A 14,914-nucleotide genomic window follows, 5' to 3' on the forward strand; every position below is an offset into this window, starting at 1 on the left:
TTATAATAATCTTGATCATCATAATTGAGACCGAACCCGCCGAAAAGCAGACCCAGAGGGAAGATCAAGAATACGGTCAACCCCATCCTTATCAGCCACGCGCATCTCGCTGCGACGGAAAACGAAAACGAAGTCTCAGCCCCCACCACGCAATAGATCTTTCCACCAACGCCCAACCAGACGAGTGGGAGTCATGCACGTCTCGAAGAACGTCATGAGGCTGGCTTTCCCGCGTACAAATTGGCGTGTCCGGACACCCAGGCGGCCGCTGTCAATTGAACACCAAGGTAACGCTCTGCGCGGGTCCTACAACGACAGACACTAACTGCATCTAGGAAAGCCAATCCCGCGCGAGGATCTCTTCAAGTACACCAGCGGCCGATTCCTTGTCGATGAAGAGGCGCAGCTGTCCAAGCGCTATGTGCGCTTCGATGTCGACCAACTCTGCAACGTGGTCGCCGGCATCGCGGGAAGCGCGACGCGACATGTATCGAGAATCGAAAACCTGGATGGCAGGGTGAACCGAGTGCTTCTGATGACGACGTCCGACGGCGGCGAGTATGTGGCTAAGATTGTATGTCCGGGCGTAAGTCGGCCGATGTACTCCACGGCGTCGGAGGTGGCCGTGCTGGATTTCGGTGAGATCGATCTCTTCGTGCGAGGACTGCACCCGGGCTAATGATGATTGTCGTTTTGTTGCAAGTCAAGAGAAACACTTCAGTGCCTGTGCCAAAAGTGCTTGCATGGAACGCCAATGCAACCAATGCAGTGGGCGCGGAGTACATCGTCATGGAGAAAGTGCCTGGCGTGCAGCTCTCCCAGAAATGGGATGGGATGGCAGAGGGTCATCGCCTCATTTTGATTAAAACCCTCGCGCAGTGGGAAAGCCAGCTTTCCAATATCGATTTTCACGCGTACGGTGGTCTCTATTACAGAAGTTCCCTTAAGGAGAGTGAAGGGACGCCGGCAGTAGTTGGATTTTTGGATCCAAGAAGCGAGTTCTGCGTTGGTCCGTCGTGTGATCCTGCCTGGCTGGGACCACATCTGAACCCAAGTCTTAGTCGGGGCCCATGTGAGTATCATTCTATCGATCCTTTTTTTGATCTGTATAGGGACTAATTCTCTTTCTTGAAGGGAAAACGCTCAATGACATGGGAATGTCTCTTGTTGACCGTTCCCTTTCCACTGCAACACACCATCCAAACCAAAGGATACCAGCCCATCTACAGCGTTCTTGGAGCGAATATGGGTCCATCCTCAACACGGCAAAGAGGATAATGCCAGTCGTGACAAACCACGGCTCATTGCTCGTGCACGATTATCCAACATTAGTGCTTCCCGCCATTCACATGGGAAGCATCTTCGTCTCCGATGATATTCCAGGCAAGATAACCGGCTTCATCGGCTGGCAGAACAGCACGGTCAGACCACGGTTCACACACGCTCGATTTCCACCCTTCCTGGCACCACCGGAGGGCTACAAGAAGGGCGGACACATAATCGCCGAACTTCCCCCGAACTTCGAAGAATTAAACGACGAAAACAAAAAGATTGCTCTCGCTCAGAAGCTGCAGGCTACGTGGGCAAAAGCGTATGAGGTGTCTACTTGCGTGCACAATCGAAAGACCGCAATTGCTATAGACAGACCGTTGCCGTTTAAGGACTTCTTGCTCCGCTGCGGTGGAACATGGGACGAGGGCATCCTGCCTCTCCGCCAGACACTGATCGATCTGTTTAATTCCCCACGCGTTCTCGGTATCGGGTTTAGGGAAGGCCAATTAGACCTCCACTTTACCGCAGAGCAGATCGCGCAGCACCGAGAAGAGTATCGGTCCTATCAGGAGTGGGTCGATATACGTGAGTATTCTAAGCACGCGCTGGATACTGATGATGACGGATGGGTTTCTTCGGAGCGTGACTTTGATGAAGTCAGGAAATGGAGCGACAGGGCGTTCGCTGCTAAACGAGATCTGTATATTCGAGAGCATAACCGGACCGGAGACGAAATTCGGCGGCTCTGGCCGTTCGAGCCTGCTGAGGATGCTGGACACCTTTAGGTATCGCTCGTGCATTCTTCGGGTACTGTTAGAAGATGACGCTGCAAATTCAGGGTTTGCGAGGTTGGTTCATGAGCTCAATCTTGCTCCGGTCTGCCTTTGCAAGGCATAGCCTCGAAGCAGTATACTCGCGAACTTGCCACATCAGACATGTGTCTGTACACATATTCTTGTACATTAGTTTAAATCACCAGATGAAAATTACATAACTTGGCCAAATATTCAACAAAGCACTGCGGATTTGGATCGATGCTTGAGCGGGAATACGATGGAACCTTGGACACTGTTGACCATGATGAACCCCTGATAGGCCAGGAAGGCTCGATCAATATACGAGACGTAAGAAAATAAAGAAAAAGTTTTATTTGGTTGATGGCATTTATCATCGCATCGATCACACGTCTATTAATGATCTGAAAACAAATTCCTGGTGGTATCAAGCAGAGTTCCTCCATCGCGGTCCTTCCTAATCCAAACCCTGACTCACCAGTCTGATCCAACACAATCTAAAGAGACGACGGAAGAAAAAATAGAGATACAGTTGACGTAGAAAGAATGCGAACAATAAGATCAGACCTAGATACCGGCCCTGATACCAAAAGGGGCGCGCATATCTAGTCTGTCTGCTCGAACAGAGCGATAGTCGAGCAGAAATTGCTCAAGTTGGGTTTCTGCGGCACCATGCTCTTACCCGCAGATGAGGTGACCATGTTGACGGCAGCCTTGGTGCTGAGTCCGTACAGGTGGACATCGGAGCAGTCGACCTCGACCATGTTCTCCTGGCAATCCTCGGAGTTGAGGCAGGTCTGGGCGTAGTTCTCGAAGAAGCTGTATAGGCCCGCGCCGTAGACAAAGAGGTCCGAGGAGTTCAGGACGCGCAGACCCCACGACTTGCGGCACGAGGCGGTCGTGCAGGTCGAGAAGTCGGGGTCGTTCCAGGAATCCTGCGGGGTGAACGGCTTCAGGGCGCTGGGGTTGGACTGGTAGTAGGGGGTTTCTGTCTGAATGAGGCCCATGAATGTGTTCTGGGCGTTCGACACCTGGTAGTTGTACAACTGATGGTGCTCGGACGAGGTACCCCACAGCCAGACGGGGTTCTGGGACTCGATGAGCACGCCGCGGCCGGTGAACACGTTGATCTGGGAGTGATCGGACAGGTCCAGCTCGTGGTCCGCAGTCCAGATCCAGGCGTTCTCGATATAAGCGCTGGCTTTCTCAGTGATGTGCAGCAGCAGGAAGGCAGCAATGCACTCCGGCTTGGGAGTGGTCGTGACCTTCGGCGTCTTAGGGCATTTGTCGCTCTGCAGTTCGGAGCCGGCAGCACCGCCAATGCGGAAGTGAACGTCCCACATGCCTGCGGAGCCCTGGGAGGAGCCAGCAACGTTCCACTCCATGAGGACGGCACCAGGGGCGCTACCCTTCGTCATGATAATGAGATCGCTCATCTCGACAGAGCCGGTGTCACCCTTCTGACCAATCTGGAGCGCGGGCACTGGGTTCTTCTCGTCGGCGAACTTGCTGCCGTGGGCCATGATCATGGGCCACACTTCTCCGGTGATCTTGATATTCTTGGGTACCTTGATGGTTGAAGTGATCACATAGGCGCCATGGTCGAAGTAGACAACCTGGTCGGAGGTAGCATTATCCAAGACCTTCTGGATAGCCTCGGTATCATCGGTGGTACCATCACCCTTGGCACCAGCGGACTTGACGCTAATGAAGGAAGAAGCGGGCAGGGTCTCATAGAGGGGCTTGGACTTTTCAAAGACAGCGCCGTCGGAGAGAAGGCCACTAGGCTTGGACGAGGTTTTCAAAGTGCTCTGGCTACGGGCGGAGGCGACAGCCTGGTTCGAACCACAAGTGCCGCTGCCGGAGCTAGACCCGGAGCTGGAGCCACTGGTCACTTGAGATTGGGAAGTACTGGATACGACTGAGATCACGGACTTGGCGGATGTAGGCGAAGATGCTGAGGTGTCCGCTGGAGCCGTAGCGGATGAAGGGACAGCAACGGCAGGGGTTTGACTGCTGGAAGGTATCACAGCAGGGGTGGATTCAGGAATTTCTGCGGTACTAGAGGAGCCCGAAAGGAGAGAGGAAAGCCAGTTGTTGTCGAATCCAGGGAGGCCAGAGATGCTGGAGCCGGAGGCAGCAGCGCGGTAGCCAGTGTCCGCGCCAGAGGGCAGAGCCGGAGTGGCCTGGCTGATGGCAACAGTCCCTTCAGACGCAACGACACTGTTCCAGGCGAGGGTGGTAGGGTTAGCAGCGTCAGTGGCCGGACAAGCTAGCACGGTTTCCATCACGGTCTCGACAACGGTGACAACATCAGCATTACTGTCAGCCTCAACGGCACGCTTGCCGACGGAGGACGAGGGAGAGTAGGTGTTTCCCTGCACCCAGCTGTCCACAACAGATCCACCGGCGAGAATGGTATTGCCATCGACACCGGCAACGGCAACCTTGGAGCCGGAGAAGTCAATATTGTCCAACACCAGGGTACCGCCACCATCAGGGATGCTGTTCTTCGTCCATGCAGTGACAACACCGGTAGGAGTGTTGGTGAGTTTGCTGTCCAGCATCATGACAGAGCCGACAGTCTGGTTGGACGGAGAGGTGGACATATTCAGACCGACTTGGCAGTTGTTGATGTTGACAGACTTGAAGGTCCAGGCCCAGTTCCAGTTCATAAAGATGGCAGTCTGGCAATCGTTGAAGGTGAGATTGCGCGTGGTGAATTGCTGGTTGCCCAGGAACATGCCGTAGTTACCACCATTGAAGGTGAGGTCGGACATGAAACCACCGGACCCATTGTCCATGAAGATACCCTGCTGCTTGTTGGCAGAGCCCCCCTTGACCATCTCGAAGCGGATGTTCTGCAGGCTGGTAGCCTGAGCGACCTGCCAGTGAATACCAGCACCTGATCCCTGAGGCATGCCAGTCAAGTCGATGACAAGGTTGCGGACGGCGCGGAAGAAGTTGTTCTGGTTGGTGTACCAGTTGGAGCCATCATTTTCATACGGGTCCGCGTCAATCACAGCCATGCCGGTGAAGCCAGCGGCCGCCTTGATGACAGGAACGTCCACCGCATCACCGACGATCTGGGTATAGTAGAACTGCACAATAGGCTTCGATACCACATATGTACCGGGCGGGAAGTACACCAGGGCAGGAGTGGTGGTGGACGAGTCACAGCCCTTTCCACAACGGCCACCCGAAGAGATAGCCTTGTTAATGGCAGCAGTGTCGTCAGTAGAGCCATCGCCTGCGAGCAATAATCAGCATCAACGTGATATCCCCATTATATCAAACACAAACTCACCCTTCGCACCAAATTCCTTGACATTCCGGAACACCTGGTAGTTGCTGCTGCTGGAGAATGGGACAGTGCCCTGGCGCTTGATGTTGGCAACCCAGTAGCTGGATGCAGCCCGCTTGACTGAAGGCACCTCCAACTCACTGCTGGCTGGGGTCACTGGCACAGCGCCGACCAGGGCAGTGGGGAGACCCAGCAGCAAAATGAGATGAGCCAAGAACATCATGACGGAGGTTCGCAAAGACGCCATCTTCAAGATAGCAGTCGCTGAGCCTGCAGCGAGACTTGGGTTTTCGGTATCGGATGAAAAGAGAGGAATGTCCTAAACCGATGGGAAGGAAAGTTCAGTAACCAGTACTGGGAAATGGATCGAAATTCCTGACAGGCGCTTAAACCCGAAGCTGGTGCCAGGAAGAAGTCCGAGGGGATAGGAGCAAAGGATTGCAAAATAGTGGCGAGATGACTTAATTCACAGAAAGATTGGATGCGAAGGCAGCTCCAGGCTGAGAAGCGAAACACTGCAGTGTGAATGTATACTTCACCAGACTCGCTGGCGGGTAATAAGAGAATGGAAGACAATGGGGAGCAACTCCCAAGGCAAGAAGAGAAAGGCACGAGGACAAAAGAGCGTGAACAGCGAGGAGCCAGCTCCAGAGCAAGGATAGAACTAAAAGGAAACCAACTTGGCGACTCACTCTTTGTATCGGTGCAGCGTCCCTGCACTTCCGGTGCCTGAATCTCTTCAGGCTCCGCCTATCACACGCGCTGCCGCCCAGCAATCCACCAACGCCCGCCAATCACAACACCGCACACTCGTTCTGGCGCCGACGCTTGAAACACACTCGCCAGGAAATGAAACGCAGATGGAGCCGATCGTTGCGCCGAGTGTTGCAGATTGACCGGTGAAAGGTCTAACTGGAGCTTGTCTGGGAATCCCGATTGGCCACAGACTCGCTGGCGCCTGGATGGATGGATCTCGAGCAGGGTCTGAGTATGAGGAATCCTGGTCTGGGAAGGGCAAGTGTGATCCGCGGGGATATCACGTCCAGTCAAATCCCAAGCAATCAGGACTGACAAAAGGGCAGCAAGATCCGACTGTCTACGGGTGCTGGGATTCTACGAGCTATTATACCCTGCGATCGCTGCTCAACAGGGGATGACGGATCGACCATTCCACCCATCTGAGATTTTTGGTGCCGCATGGAAGCTGTCGCGTCGGATACCTGTGAAGGGTGTTCTTGAGCCCAAGCTCCCATGGCAATCGGCGAGGGTCCTTCGTCCTCTGGTATGGACACGGGAGGTGCAAGCGCGTCGCGGAGTGGAGCACCTTAGGGGGGAGACAAGGGAAGTGTCCCCTGCGCGGTTATCGAATTTCCAACTCCCTGGTCATTTTCGAGTTGTGGCCCGGGGCCTCCATGCCTCGTTGAGCATACGATGTGCACGAGGAGCACGACATTCGCGCCGCGAAAACCCGCTGCGCTCGAGTCCGACGCGGATTGGTGACTTGCGGAGGCTTGGAGAGCCCGCGTTGTCGGGGACGCGGGTGTTATGGATGGACATTCCAATGTGCGGGGGTGATCAGGCGAGGAGGATTCCTGATGACGGTGTTGAAGGCGTCCGTCAAAACAAGCGGAATCTCTTGGAAGCCAGAGTCCGAGTGGTCGGGGAAGGATTCAAATAGAGCGGCATACAAGCTTCGCCCGTGAAGGATCCGCCCGGCTGAGCAACTCGTTCTCGTACTGACTCCGGTCCAATCAGAGGAACTCGACTGTGTCGCCACACACCAATTGTCAGTTGCTACGACAATTGTATCTGATCATCGTGAGCCAAATTCATTTGTCGTAATTACTCGGATGCGCAGTTTGGTCAAGGTGTTCAATGATCAAGACGGGTAGTGACTAGCAGACAAGATCAGATCGATGGCCATACAGACAACTACGAGATGAGAACCTTGCGCAATGTCTATATACTATTTATTATTCGTACATTGAATGCGCAGAGTGCGCAATCAGTGCCGCACTCCGTCAATTGCCTATCTTCGGCAGTTTCAGGTTACTTTGGGTGCTTCTCGGGTGTGTCCATCGGCCACGCGTCCCCCGTCGCATAGCTTCCCCCACGGAGACTCACCGCGTCAAATTGCTGTGGCGCAGCATACGCTTCTTGTCGAGACTCATAGGTCGGCCTTGGCGCGATCCAGGACGCGTGCGAGTCTCTCAATCCCTTCAGAGATTTCGCTGACATCTTCCCATGCGTAGCAAAGACGAAGACAGTTGCTGAAACGGTCCTGTGCCCCGTGAGGGTCCCCAGCCACTCGAAAGATATCGCCGGGCGCTAGGTATAGATTCTCGTCCTCCTGGGCCCGCTTTACAATCTCTGCCGCGCGCAGTGGAGCCGGCAGGGTGATCCAGGTGAAATACCCGCCAGCGACGTTCGCTGGTGACGGTCGGGGCGTGGTCACCCCTCGTGGAATGAGCTTCTGTTCGATGTGGGATCTCATTGTGCGATAAGATTCGCCTAGCAAGTCTCTGAGGAGGACGTTGACATGATCTTGCAGGAAGTGGTTCTCAAAGCATTGGTTAATGATGGTCGAGGTGAACTGGGAGGGAGCACCACCGGACCGAGACTGACCTCTGCAGCGGTTATCAATCATGTCAGCGTGTGTACATCGGCACTGGCGCAGGTACAGGGGGTGCGTCCCCATGAGGAGTCTTATGGCGTGCCCACATGCCGGGGGAGGGAAGGGGAAGGGCAACTGGAAACGTACACTTGCGATAGTCCGTAGGCAACCTTTATTGTCGCCTCCGCCCATCCGCAGCGGGTTCCAGGCCCGATCAATTTGCTGAAGCTACCGTTACTTATTGCGTGGCCCCATTCATCGGCCGGGCCACCGTCCAAGTAACGATCAATGTCCACCAGGCGGGGCTGGAATGCGTGGAAGTGGTCTTCTAGAGGGCGCTCGACATCTGCGGGCCACTGGAGAAAGTCGTAGACGTCGTCTGTGACCAGGAGCGCATCGTATTTGCGAGCCAGGCGAACCAGCTGCTCCCGGTGGCCCAGCGACATCATTTTGCCGGAGGGGTTGGAAAAGCTGGGGACTGCATAGATGACATGCTTGTAGATCTTGCGCCACGGCCGAGCTGGCTTGAATATCTGGAGACCGCGGCCAAATGAAAGAGATCAGTGACAGGTGTCCCAGCATCGCAAGCCAGCCCCATCACGCAACGGCAGGGGCACAATACAGCATTCACAATGGGCACGCTGTCTACATACCGGGTGGGTGTTTTTCTCCAATTCCGCCTTGTCCTCTGCCTGGCGCAGGCCGCTCTCTAGGAAGTCCAGGTCGATGCCCTCGTCGTCCTCAGGAACACCGTAGATACGGCCTGCAAAGCCTGCGTCGTCCATGATGCGCTCCGCCAGATGATACGTGGGCTCAACCATCCATACATTCCGCGTGTACACGGGGTCCGTGAAGACCTGGAGGACGGAGGCGAGGTTTTGGCTGGCCCCGCCCGTGATGCAGATGCGCTGCGGTGAAATGGCTTCGCGGACCTGGTAATACTCTCCCAGCCACTCGGCGATGTTGCGCCGGAGCGGCGCAGAGCCCTCGTCGGGGCCATAGAGGAGGCCTGGGTTGGCCACCGCGGGGTTCTCCAGGACACATTGGGCGGAGCGAAGCAGGTGGTCGGCCGGGATGTGCGCCGGGTTGGGCCAACCGCGGGCAAAATCAATTCGCTTCAGTCCCGGCGTCGAGTCGACAGCCATCTGAGCGGGTGGGAAAGTAGAGACAGAGGTCATCGCAAGGTTTGATCACGTCAGTGGTTCATCATGCGATCCGAGATCGGGCGTGGAGTGGAAGCGAGAGTGGAACCATCTCCAGCGTGAGGAACTCGGTTCAGCCACGATAACCCGAAACGACAACTAATCTCGTCGGATGGAGGCGTATCGGGGTTCCATTGCTTTCTCTTGCGCAGAGGACGAGTTGGTGGAATTGGACGTGTTCGAAGACACTCGTGTCATACACCCACACGTTGCGTGTAAATACGACCCGGAGTCCTACATAGAAAGCAACGTAGTGCTCGCGCCACCCATGCGGTACTCTCAGGAACTACATAGGGTAGTAAGCCCCGGTCGGATATGCACGGCAACAAGCGTGGCAGCTCATTCAGATCCAATTGGATGCGACGCTCGGAACCCAAAGAATGTCCAAAACACATTTCAACAGGTCCGCGTATTCAGTATGAGGCGGATTTCTGAGGTGTCCAAGGGCTCTGCTACATGTCAGTAGTAGTGAATACTACCTTTTACTGACGTCCCAATGGTACTATTGATAGCCCGCATACCACAGCCCAAGACATGATTTGTTACGCCCTAAGCCGGGAAGTCGCCATCGCATGTCTCGATGACCGCAGGCTTCAGCCGCTTTGCGAAAAATCTCCCGATCAAAGCAGAGTAATGCCTCAACAATGCCTGTAAGAGGCATACTCGGGAGATGTGTATTGCAGGTTCTCCCGATCCACCGAGCCAACGAACCGCGGAGATGCTATTATTGGCGTGGCAGGGAAGCCGATCGAAAACCTACGTTTGGCCTCCTAGCTCGGGGGGCTTGGGCCTGTGGAGTTTGGGAGTTTTGGGTAAGGCTCCAAATGCTCTTGTAAAGAATCGAGTTAAAAAAAAAAAAAATTATGAACCCAACTTTTAGCTTCGTCGGCTTGATTTCTCCTGAACCCATCCTTCTTCCCTTCTCCTGTCTTCCGTCTTCCGTCTTCCGTCTTCCCCCTGATCCAAACTCCAACCTCCAAATCCAAACCCCCCAACTGAACTTCATTCCCTCACCGTTTCTCCCTGCCATTCTTGCAATCCCTCCTGCCGATCCATTCCCCGAACTCCCCTACACCCCTCCCTCCCCTCCCAGCACTCACCCGCTGCTTTCATTCCATGCGTCGCAGGGCTTGACCTCACTCGCTCTGCCCTCTGCCCTGCGCCCTGGTGGTCGTGGCCCTGCTCCAATCTCTGCCTCTACAACCTCACCCGTCCCCTCCCCTCTCCCCTTCCCCCCCACCCTCTTCAACTACATCTGCAAAGATGTTGTCGGCTCCCGTTAAATCGGCGAAGCGCATCTCGTCTCTCTTCTCCCTAGGTTCTCACAAAGACAACAATTCACCTTCCGCATCGCCAGCGACTTCCCCAGGCTTCGGTCCTTCCGCCGATACTTCGCAGGACCGACGGCGACGCAGTCACTCCCGACCGGTCCGCCATGTTTCCACCCCCAATGCGGTGCTATCCGAACCTCGAACCGTCCCCAATGCCGGCTCAATGGATGATTTCGACCTGGAGAGCCTCCCGCCTCCACCGTCCCTGTTGGCCGTGAACCATGACTTGGCCAGCAGCGCCCCCAGCTCGCCGGTTGACAGTCGCCCACGGAGTAGGGGTCGCGAGATGAGCCGGCCTTCCAGTTCGGCCGGTTTGGCCATCCCCGGCTCCACGCCAGACTCCCGCCCGGGCACGCCATCAAAACGCCGAAGTTGGATGCCTGGGATGGTTGGCCGGTCGCGCGCCAGTTCGGTGGATAGGAGGGTACCGGCTCAGATGCTTCCCGGTGCCTGGATTGCCGGATTGGATCAGAAGGTGGTCTACGACCTAGGACCACTGTCAAGAGGAGAACAGGTAAGTGTCAAGACGATGAAAAGTCGCCTCGGTCGATTTGAGGCTCCACGTCGGGGACATTGGCTGACCACCTCGTTTTGGTGTAGATCCCTGAGCTCTGGAATGAGCAAGGCGATACCTTTGTGTACTTGTTCCCTCAGAACACTGGTCGGGCACCGTCTTTCAAAGTGGACTCCACCATCTTTGCCGAATCACCCTCTCTCACCTTTCTTGCCCGTGGCACCGATGCCAAGACCAACGGCTTAGAGCAGCCCACACGCACTCTCTCCCTCGGAAATCCAATCTCCCCACCGCTGACCCCGCAAGATCGGCTGGCCGATAATGATAACGACAGCTCAGGCAGCCAGCGCATGGCCTTCGAAGACGGCGCGGAGGAGGTTCAAGAATTGCATCTGTACTTGCCAATTCCGCTCAACTGCGATGTGTCAAACCCACAAGCTCGCCTTTCCCAAGAGGACACGGAGACCCTGCTGCTGTTCCGCAACCTGTTCGCCTTCCTCCTTGGCCAGTCACTTATTGCGACACCCAAATCCTCGACCCTCTTCAGTATTTTCATGGACGTGGCTGTATTGCTAGCTCGATTCGAGTTTTCCAACCTGGATGGTTCAAACTTCGGCGAAACTGCCACTTCGAGCTTTAGCAACTACTGTGACGAGCTGCGACTGGCAGATGTGCGCCGTAGCCGTGAGAAGACAATTGAAGCTGTCGTTCTCGGTGAGCGTCTCAGGTACTTCCCTCTCTATCTCGAGGGATTCGTGCATGGCGTTGGCAAACTCGACGAGATCAAGCAGCTGCGAAGCCCGAAATTTACCTTCATTCACCCGATCACACAGAAGCGACTGGAACGTGGCTTCATCGACCTCGATACACGTCTCCGCGGGCTTTACGGCAAGCTCGAAGACTTCGACTTCCCGTCTGTCTTTTCCGGCTTTGCCAACTCAACAACCTCCGCTGAGAGTAAGGTGATCCGTTTCAAAAACTGGAAGGCTGCGTTCCATGAGTTCCGTCGTTTCACCATGCAATTTTACCGCCAGAAGTACGGTTCTTGGCCGCCCAAGGCACGGTCCAAGAAGAATGAGTTTGAAGAAAGTGGCCTTAATCGTCAGCTTCTCCGCGACCTCTACCATGATTTCACCGATCTTTACGACCTGCTCGTCGACCGAGCTGCTCTCACAACCCGTACGATCGATCTGTCTGGGGCGGGCGGTGACGCCACGTCCACCGATGTCAAGGACGTAACTGTTCGGGCTTTGCGCAGTATTCTCAGTGAATACGACCGCAGTACTCCGCCCGTTCTCCCGCCCATACCCTTTGATATCCCGCAGATGCCTTCCCTGCAAGTACTGCACCGGAAGCCATTGGATGCCAAAAAGGAGGCCAAGCAGCGCACGAAGAAGCTCAAGAGCTCGGACATCAATGCAGTCTTAATGGATTCTTATACTCGGGAGAGTATGCGCCCCACTGACTTCATCGAGAGCTTTATGCAATTCGAGCGTCGCTGCGCTCACGGCAAGACTTTGGAAGATTTGATCGATCTGCGGTGTGGTCAATGGATTTTCCTCTACTCGGTCGTCCAGTCACTGCCCATGCTCGTTGTCGACGTTCCCGAAATCCACTTCACCGACGGCGTCGAGTATTTCCTCTGTATTGCTCCGCGTGGTGGAGCTCCTTGGATCCAGAATGACACCAAGACTGCTCGCAGCTGGTTTGGCGTTGCGGGCGGTGCAGGTGTTGTGAGCCTGCCATCGGACGTGGTCATCAACGGAGTTGAAGGCGTATACCGGCGTAGTCACTGCTGGCAGGTGGCCGAGCAATGGGCCGAGGCCGGCGCTCTCATTGAACCACCCATGGTGGAAGATACCTTCGAAGAAAATGAATCCTCCATTTCGTCACCGTATCCAGCTCAGCAATCATCCGCTGGCTCTTCGTCCGACCCGCAGCCGACCCCCTTGATGGCGCCCCATGGTGGTCTCACACCGCCGCCTCCGGCCATCCCGCGCACGCGATCTCCCGGTGCTGCCCAACGTGCTGAGCATCGTCACTCGATCTACCCAGGCCTGGAAGCCCTGCCGCTGCCCGCAGGCATTGCACCCATTGAGCCCCCCGCTCGTCCTATCAGCCGATTCAATCCCAATATGAGCTTCGATGATATCCTGAAGGAAGTTCCCAAGAAGGACAAGAAGAAGCACTGATTGATGCCTTTGCTCTTCTCGTCTCTTTCCCCTTCTTTTCTCACTTGTCGTTTTTCCTTTTCTGTTTGTTGATAGGCGCATCTTCGTGTGACTTGAACCACTGGGTTGGATCGGCGCGATGCACAGGGAAACGAGGAACACAAAAGCAACCTTTTAATTCACCGGAGAAGCATAGGAAAGAGGACACAGCTCCGTCATAATTATCAGCATATTCAGCATCAGCATATTTGGGGAAGTACCGTTTTCATGGTCTTTTTTCTTTTTCTTTTCTCCCTTCTCTCTTCTCTGGTTCCATTTTTTTGTGCTGGATTCCCCCTGCTTCTCGTAATTGTTGTCACAAGGTTACTTTATCCATCCGCCGGAGACCGCCTGATAGAAAATAAAGATCCTAATATCTGCAATGGCAAATATATGAGAATGAGACTGCCATATCATTTACTTTTCGGGAGTTGTGCAATGAAGTGCAGTTATCTTGGTTGTAGCCTATAGGAGTTTTATAGTTTTATAGTTTATCGCATAAGAAACATCACTGGATAGAATTCTCTTCCTGGCTGAGTGCTGACCCACTGGGTCCCTCCTCCTCTATGTAGAGGGCGGAGGATTCGATTAAGCTTCCCCACCATGTTGATACTGACTTCCCCATAGAACGGACGCTTGGTCTAGCATCCTACTAATGCATGCCACGGAGTTAAACGGCGAATGCTATATCAGACACCTATCTCCGTATTTGTGCATGGTACCCCATTAGCCTAAGCTATCATTTGACTCGGCCATCTCCAAAGACCGTCCTATAAATCCAGGTTCATCGAAGCAGTCCCGTGCAGAATGTCTATCTGGTGACCAGAATCAACATGCCTACCTTCCTCATCACAGGCGTCAGCTCTGGCATTGGCCTTGCACTCGCCCTAGCGGCGCTATACCGTGGCCACCGCGTCATTGGGACGACTCGCGACCCAAGCAAGGCAAGCGTCGCCGCACCGGACTTCGAGAAGCTCGGTGGTACCCGACTGGCGCTGGATGTCTCGGATTCCTCGCCCGAAGCGTCCGTCAAGGCGGCCGGGGAGCGCGAGAAGATCGATGTCTTAGTCAATGGCGCCGGATATGTACTTCTAGGTCCCATCGAAAACGTCAGGTTCGCCTTCTCCAGATAGCCAGCTGTGGCGGTTGCGCTGGAATCTAATCCAACCCAATCCGCTGATCACTCTTTTCCTATCCCAGCGAGGCCGAAGCGCAGGCACAGATGGACACCAATTTCCACGGATATCTCCGTACTATCCGGGCCTTGGTACCCGGCTTCCGGGCTCGACGGTCCGGCACGATCGTCAACATCTCCAGTGGGGGAGGCTTCATCGGGCGCGCGGGGCGGGGGCTCTATGTCGCCAGCAAGTTTGCCGTCGAGGGCCTGTCCAAGTCGCGGGCTTTGGCGTCCGGGTCATTCTTGCACAGCCGGGGGCCTTTCGGACGAATTTTCTCGATGCCTTGGTCATGTTGGAAGTGGGCGTTGGTGGTTATGAGGGTACGAGGACACGCCGGCTGGTGCGCTCTCGAAGATGGCGGCTGCGTCCCACGAGATGACGCTTGGGGATACGGGCGGCTGCAGCCGTACTGTCGGATGTTATTCTTGGAACTGGGTTGGGTGGAAAGGACGAGGTTCGGAAAGCGTTGAGAGTCCCGCTTGGACAGGATGTTTG

General features: G+C 55.0%; 5 protein-coding genes across 5 annotated transcripts; 3 read left to right on the top strand and 2 right to left on the bottom strand.

Annotated features, from left to right (window-relative positions):
• Positions 1-193: 193 nt before the first annotated feature.
• On the top strand, positions 194-2,057 carry N7459_007406 (uncharacterized protein; the record flags this gene model as incomplete). The annotated part of the gene is made up of 4 exons (XM_056946574.1): positions 194-287; positions 336-638; positions 704-1,072; positions 1,135-2,057. The coding sequence occupies 4 exons, from the start codon at positions 194-196 to the stop codon at positions 2,055-2,057; spliced, it is 1,689 nt and encodes a 562-aa protein (XP_056798573.1).
• Positions 2,058-2,671: 614 nt separating this feature from the next.
• Positions 2,672-5,617, bottom strand: N7459_007407 (glycoside hydrolase family 55 protein; the record flags this gene model as incomplete). Its single annotated transcript, XM_056946575.1, has 2 exons — positions 2,672-5,316; positions 5,374-5,617. The coding sequence occupies 2 exons, from the start codon at positions 5,615-5,617 to the stop codon at positions 2,672-2,674; spliced, it is 2,889 nt and encodes a 962-aa protein (XP_056798574.1).
• A 1,920-nt stretch (positions 5,618-7,537) lies between these two features.
• Positions 7,538-9,162, bottom strand: N7459_007408 (aminotransferase-like domain-containing protein; the record flags this gene model as incomplete). Its single annotated transcript, XM_056946576.1, has 3 exons — positions 7,538-7,997; positions 8,132-8,508; positions 8,638-9,162. The coding sequence occupies 3 exons, from the start codon at positions 9,160-9,162 to the stop codon at positions 7,538-7,540; spliced, it is 1,362 nt and encodes a 453-aa protein (XP_056798575.1).
• A 1,287-nt stretch (positions 9,163-10,449) lies between these two features.
• Positions 10,450-13,223, top strand: N7459_007409 (uncharacterized protein; the record flags this gene model as incomplete). The annotated part of the gene is made up of 2 exons (XM_056946577.1): positions 10,450-11,031; positions 11,118-13,223. The coding sequence occupies 2 exons, from the start codon at positions 10,450-10,452 to the stop codon at positions 13,221-13,223; spliced, it is 2,688 nt and encodes an 895-aa protein (XP_056798576.1).
• Positions 13,224-14,068: 845 nt separating this feature from the next.
• On the top strand, positions 14,069-14,889 carry N7459_007410 (uncharacterized protein; the record flags this gene model as incomplete). Its single annotated transcript, XM_056946578.1, has 2 exons — positions 14,069-14,355; positions 14,442-14,889. Coding segments are annotated over 2 exons (735 nt in total), but the record flags the coding sequence as incomplete, so codon positions are not given.
• Between the last annotated feature and the right edge of the window lie 25 nt (positions 14,890-14,914).

This window comes from Penicillium hispanicum (genome assembly GCF_028827665.1).
Source record: "Penicillium hispanicum strain IBT 35686 chromosome Unknown utg000006l_segment0_segment0, whole genome shotgun sequence".
Lineage (NCBI taxonomy): Eukaryota > Fungi > Ascomycota > Eurotiomycetes > Eurotiales > Aspergillaceae > Penicillium > Penicillium hispanicum.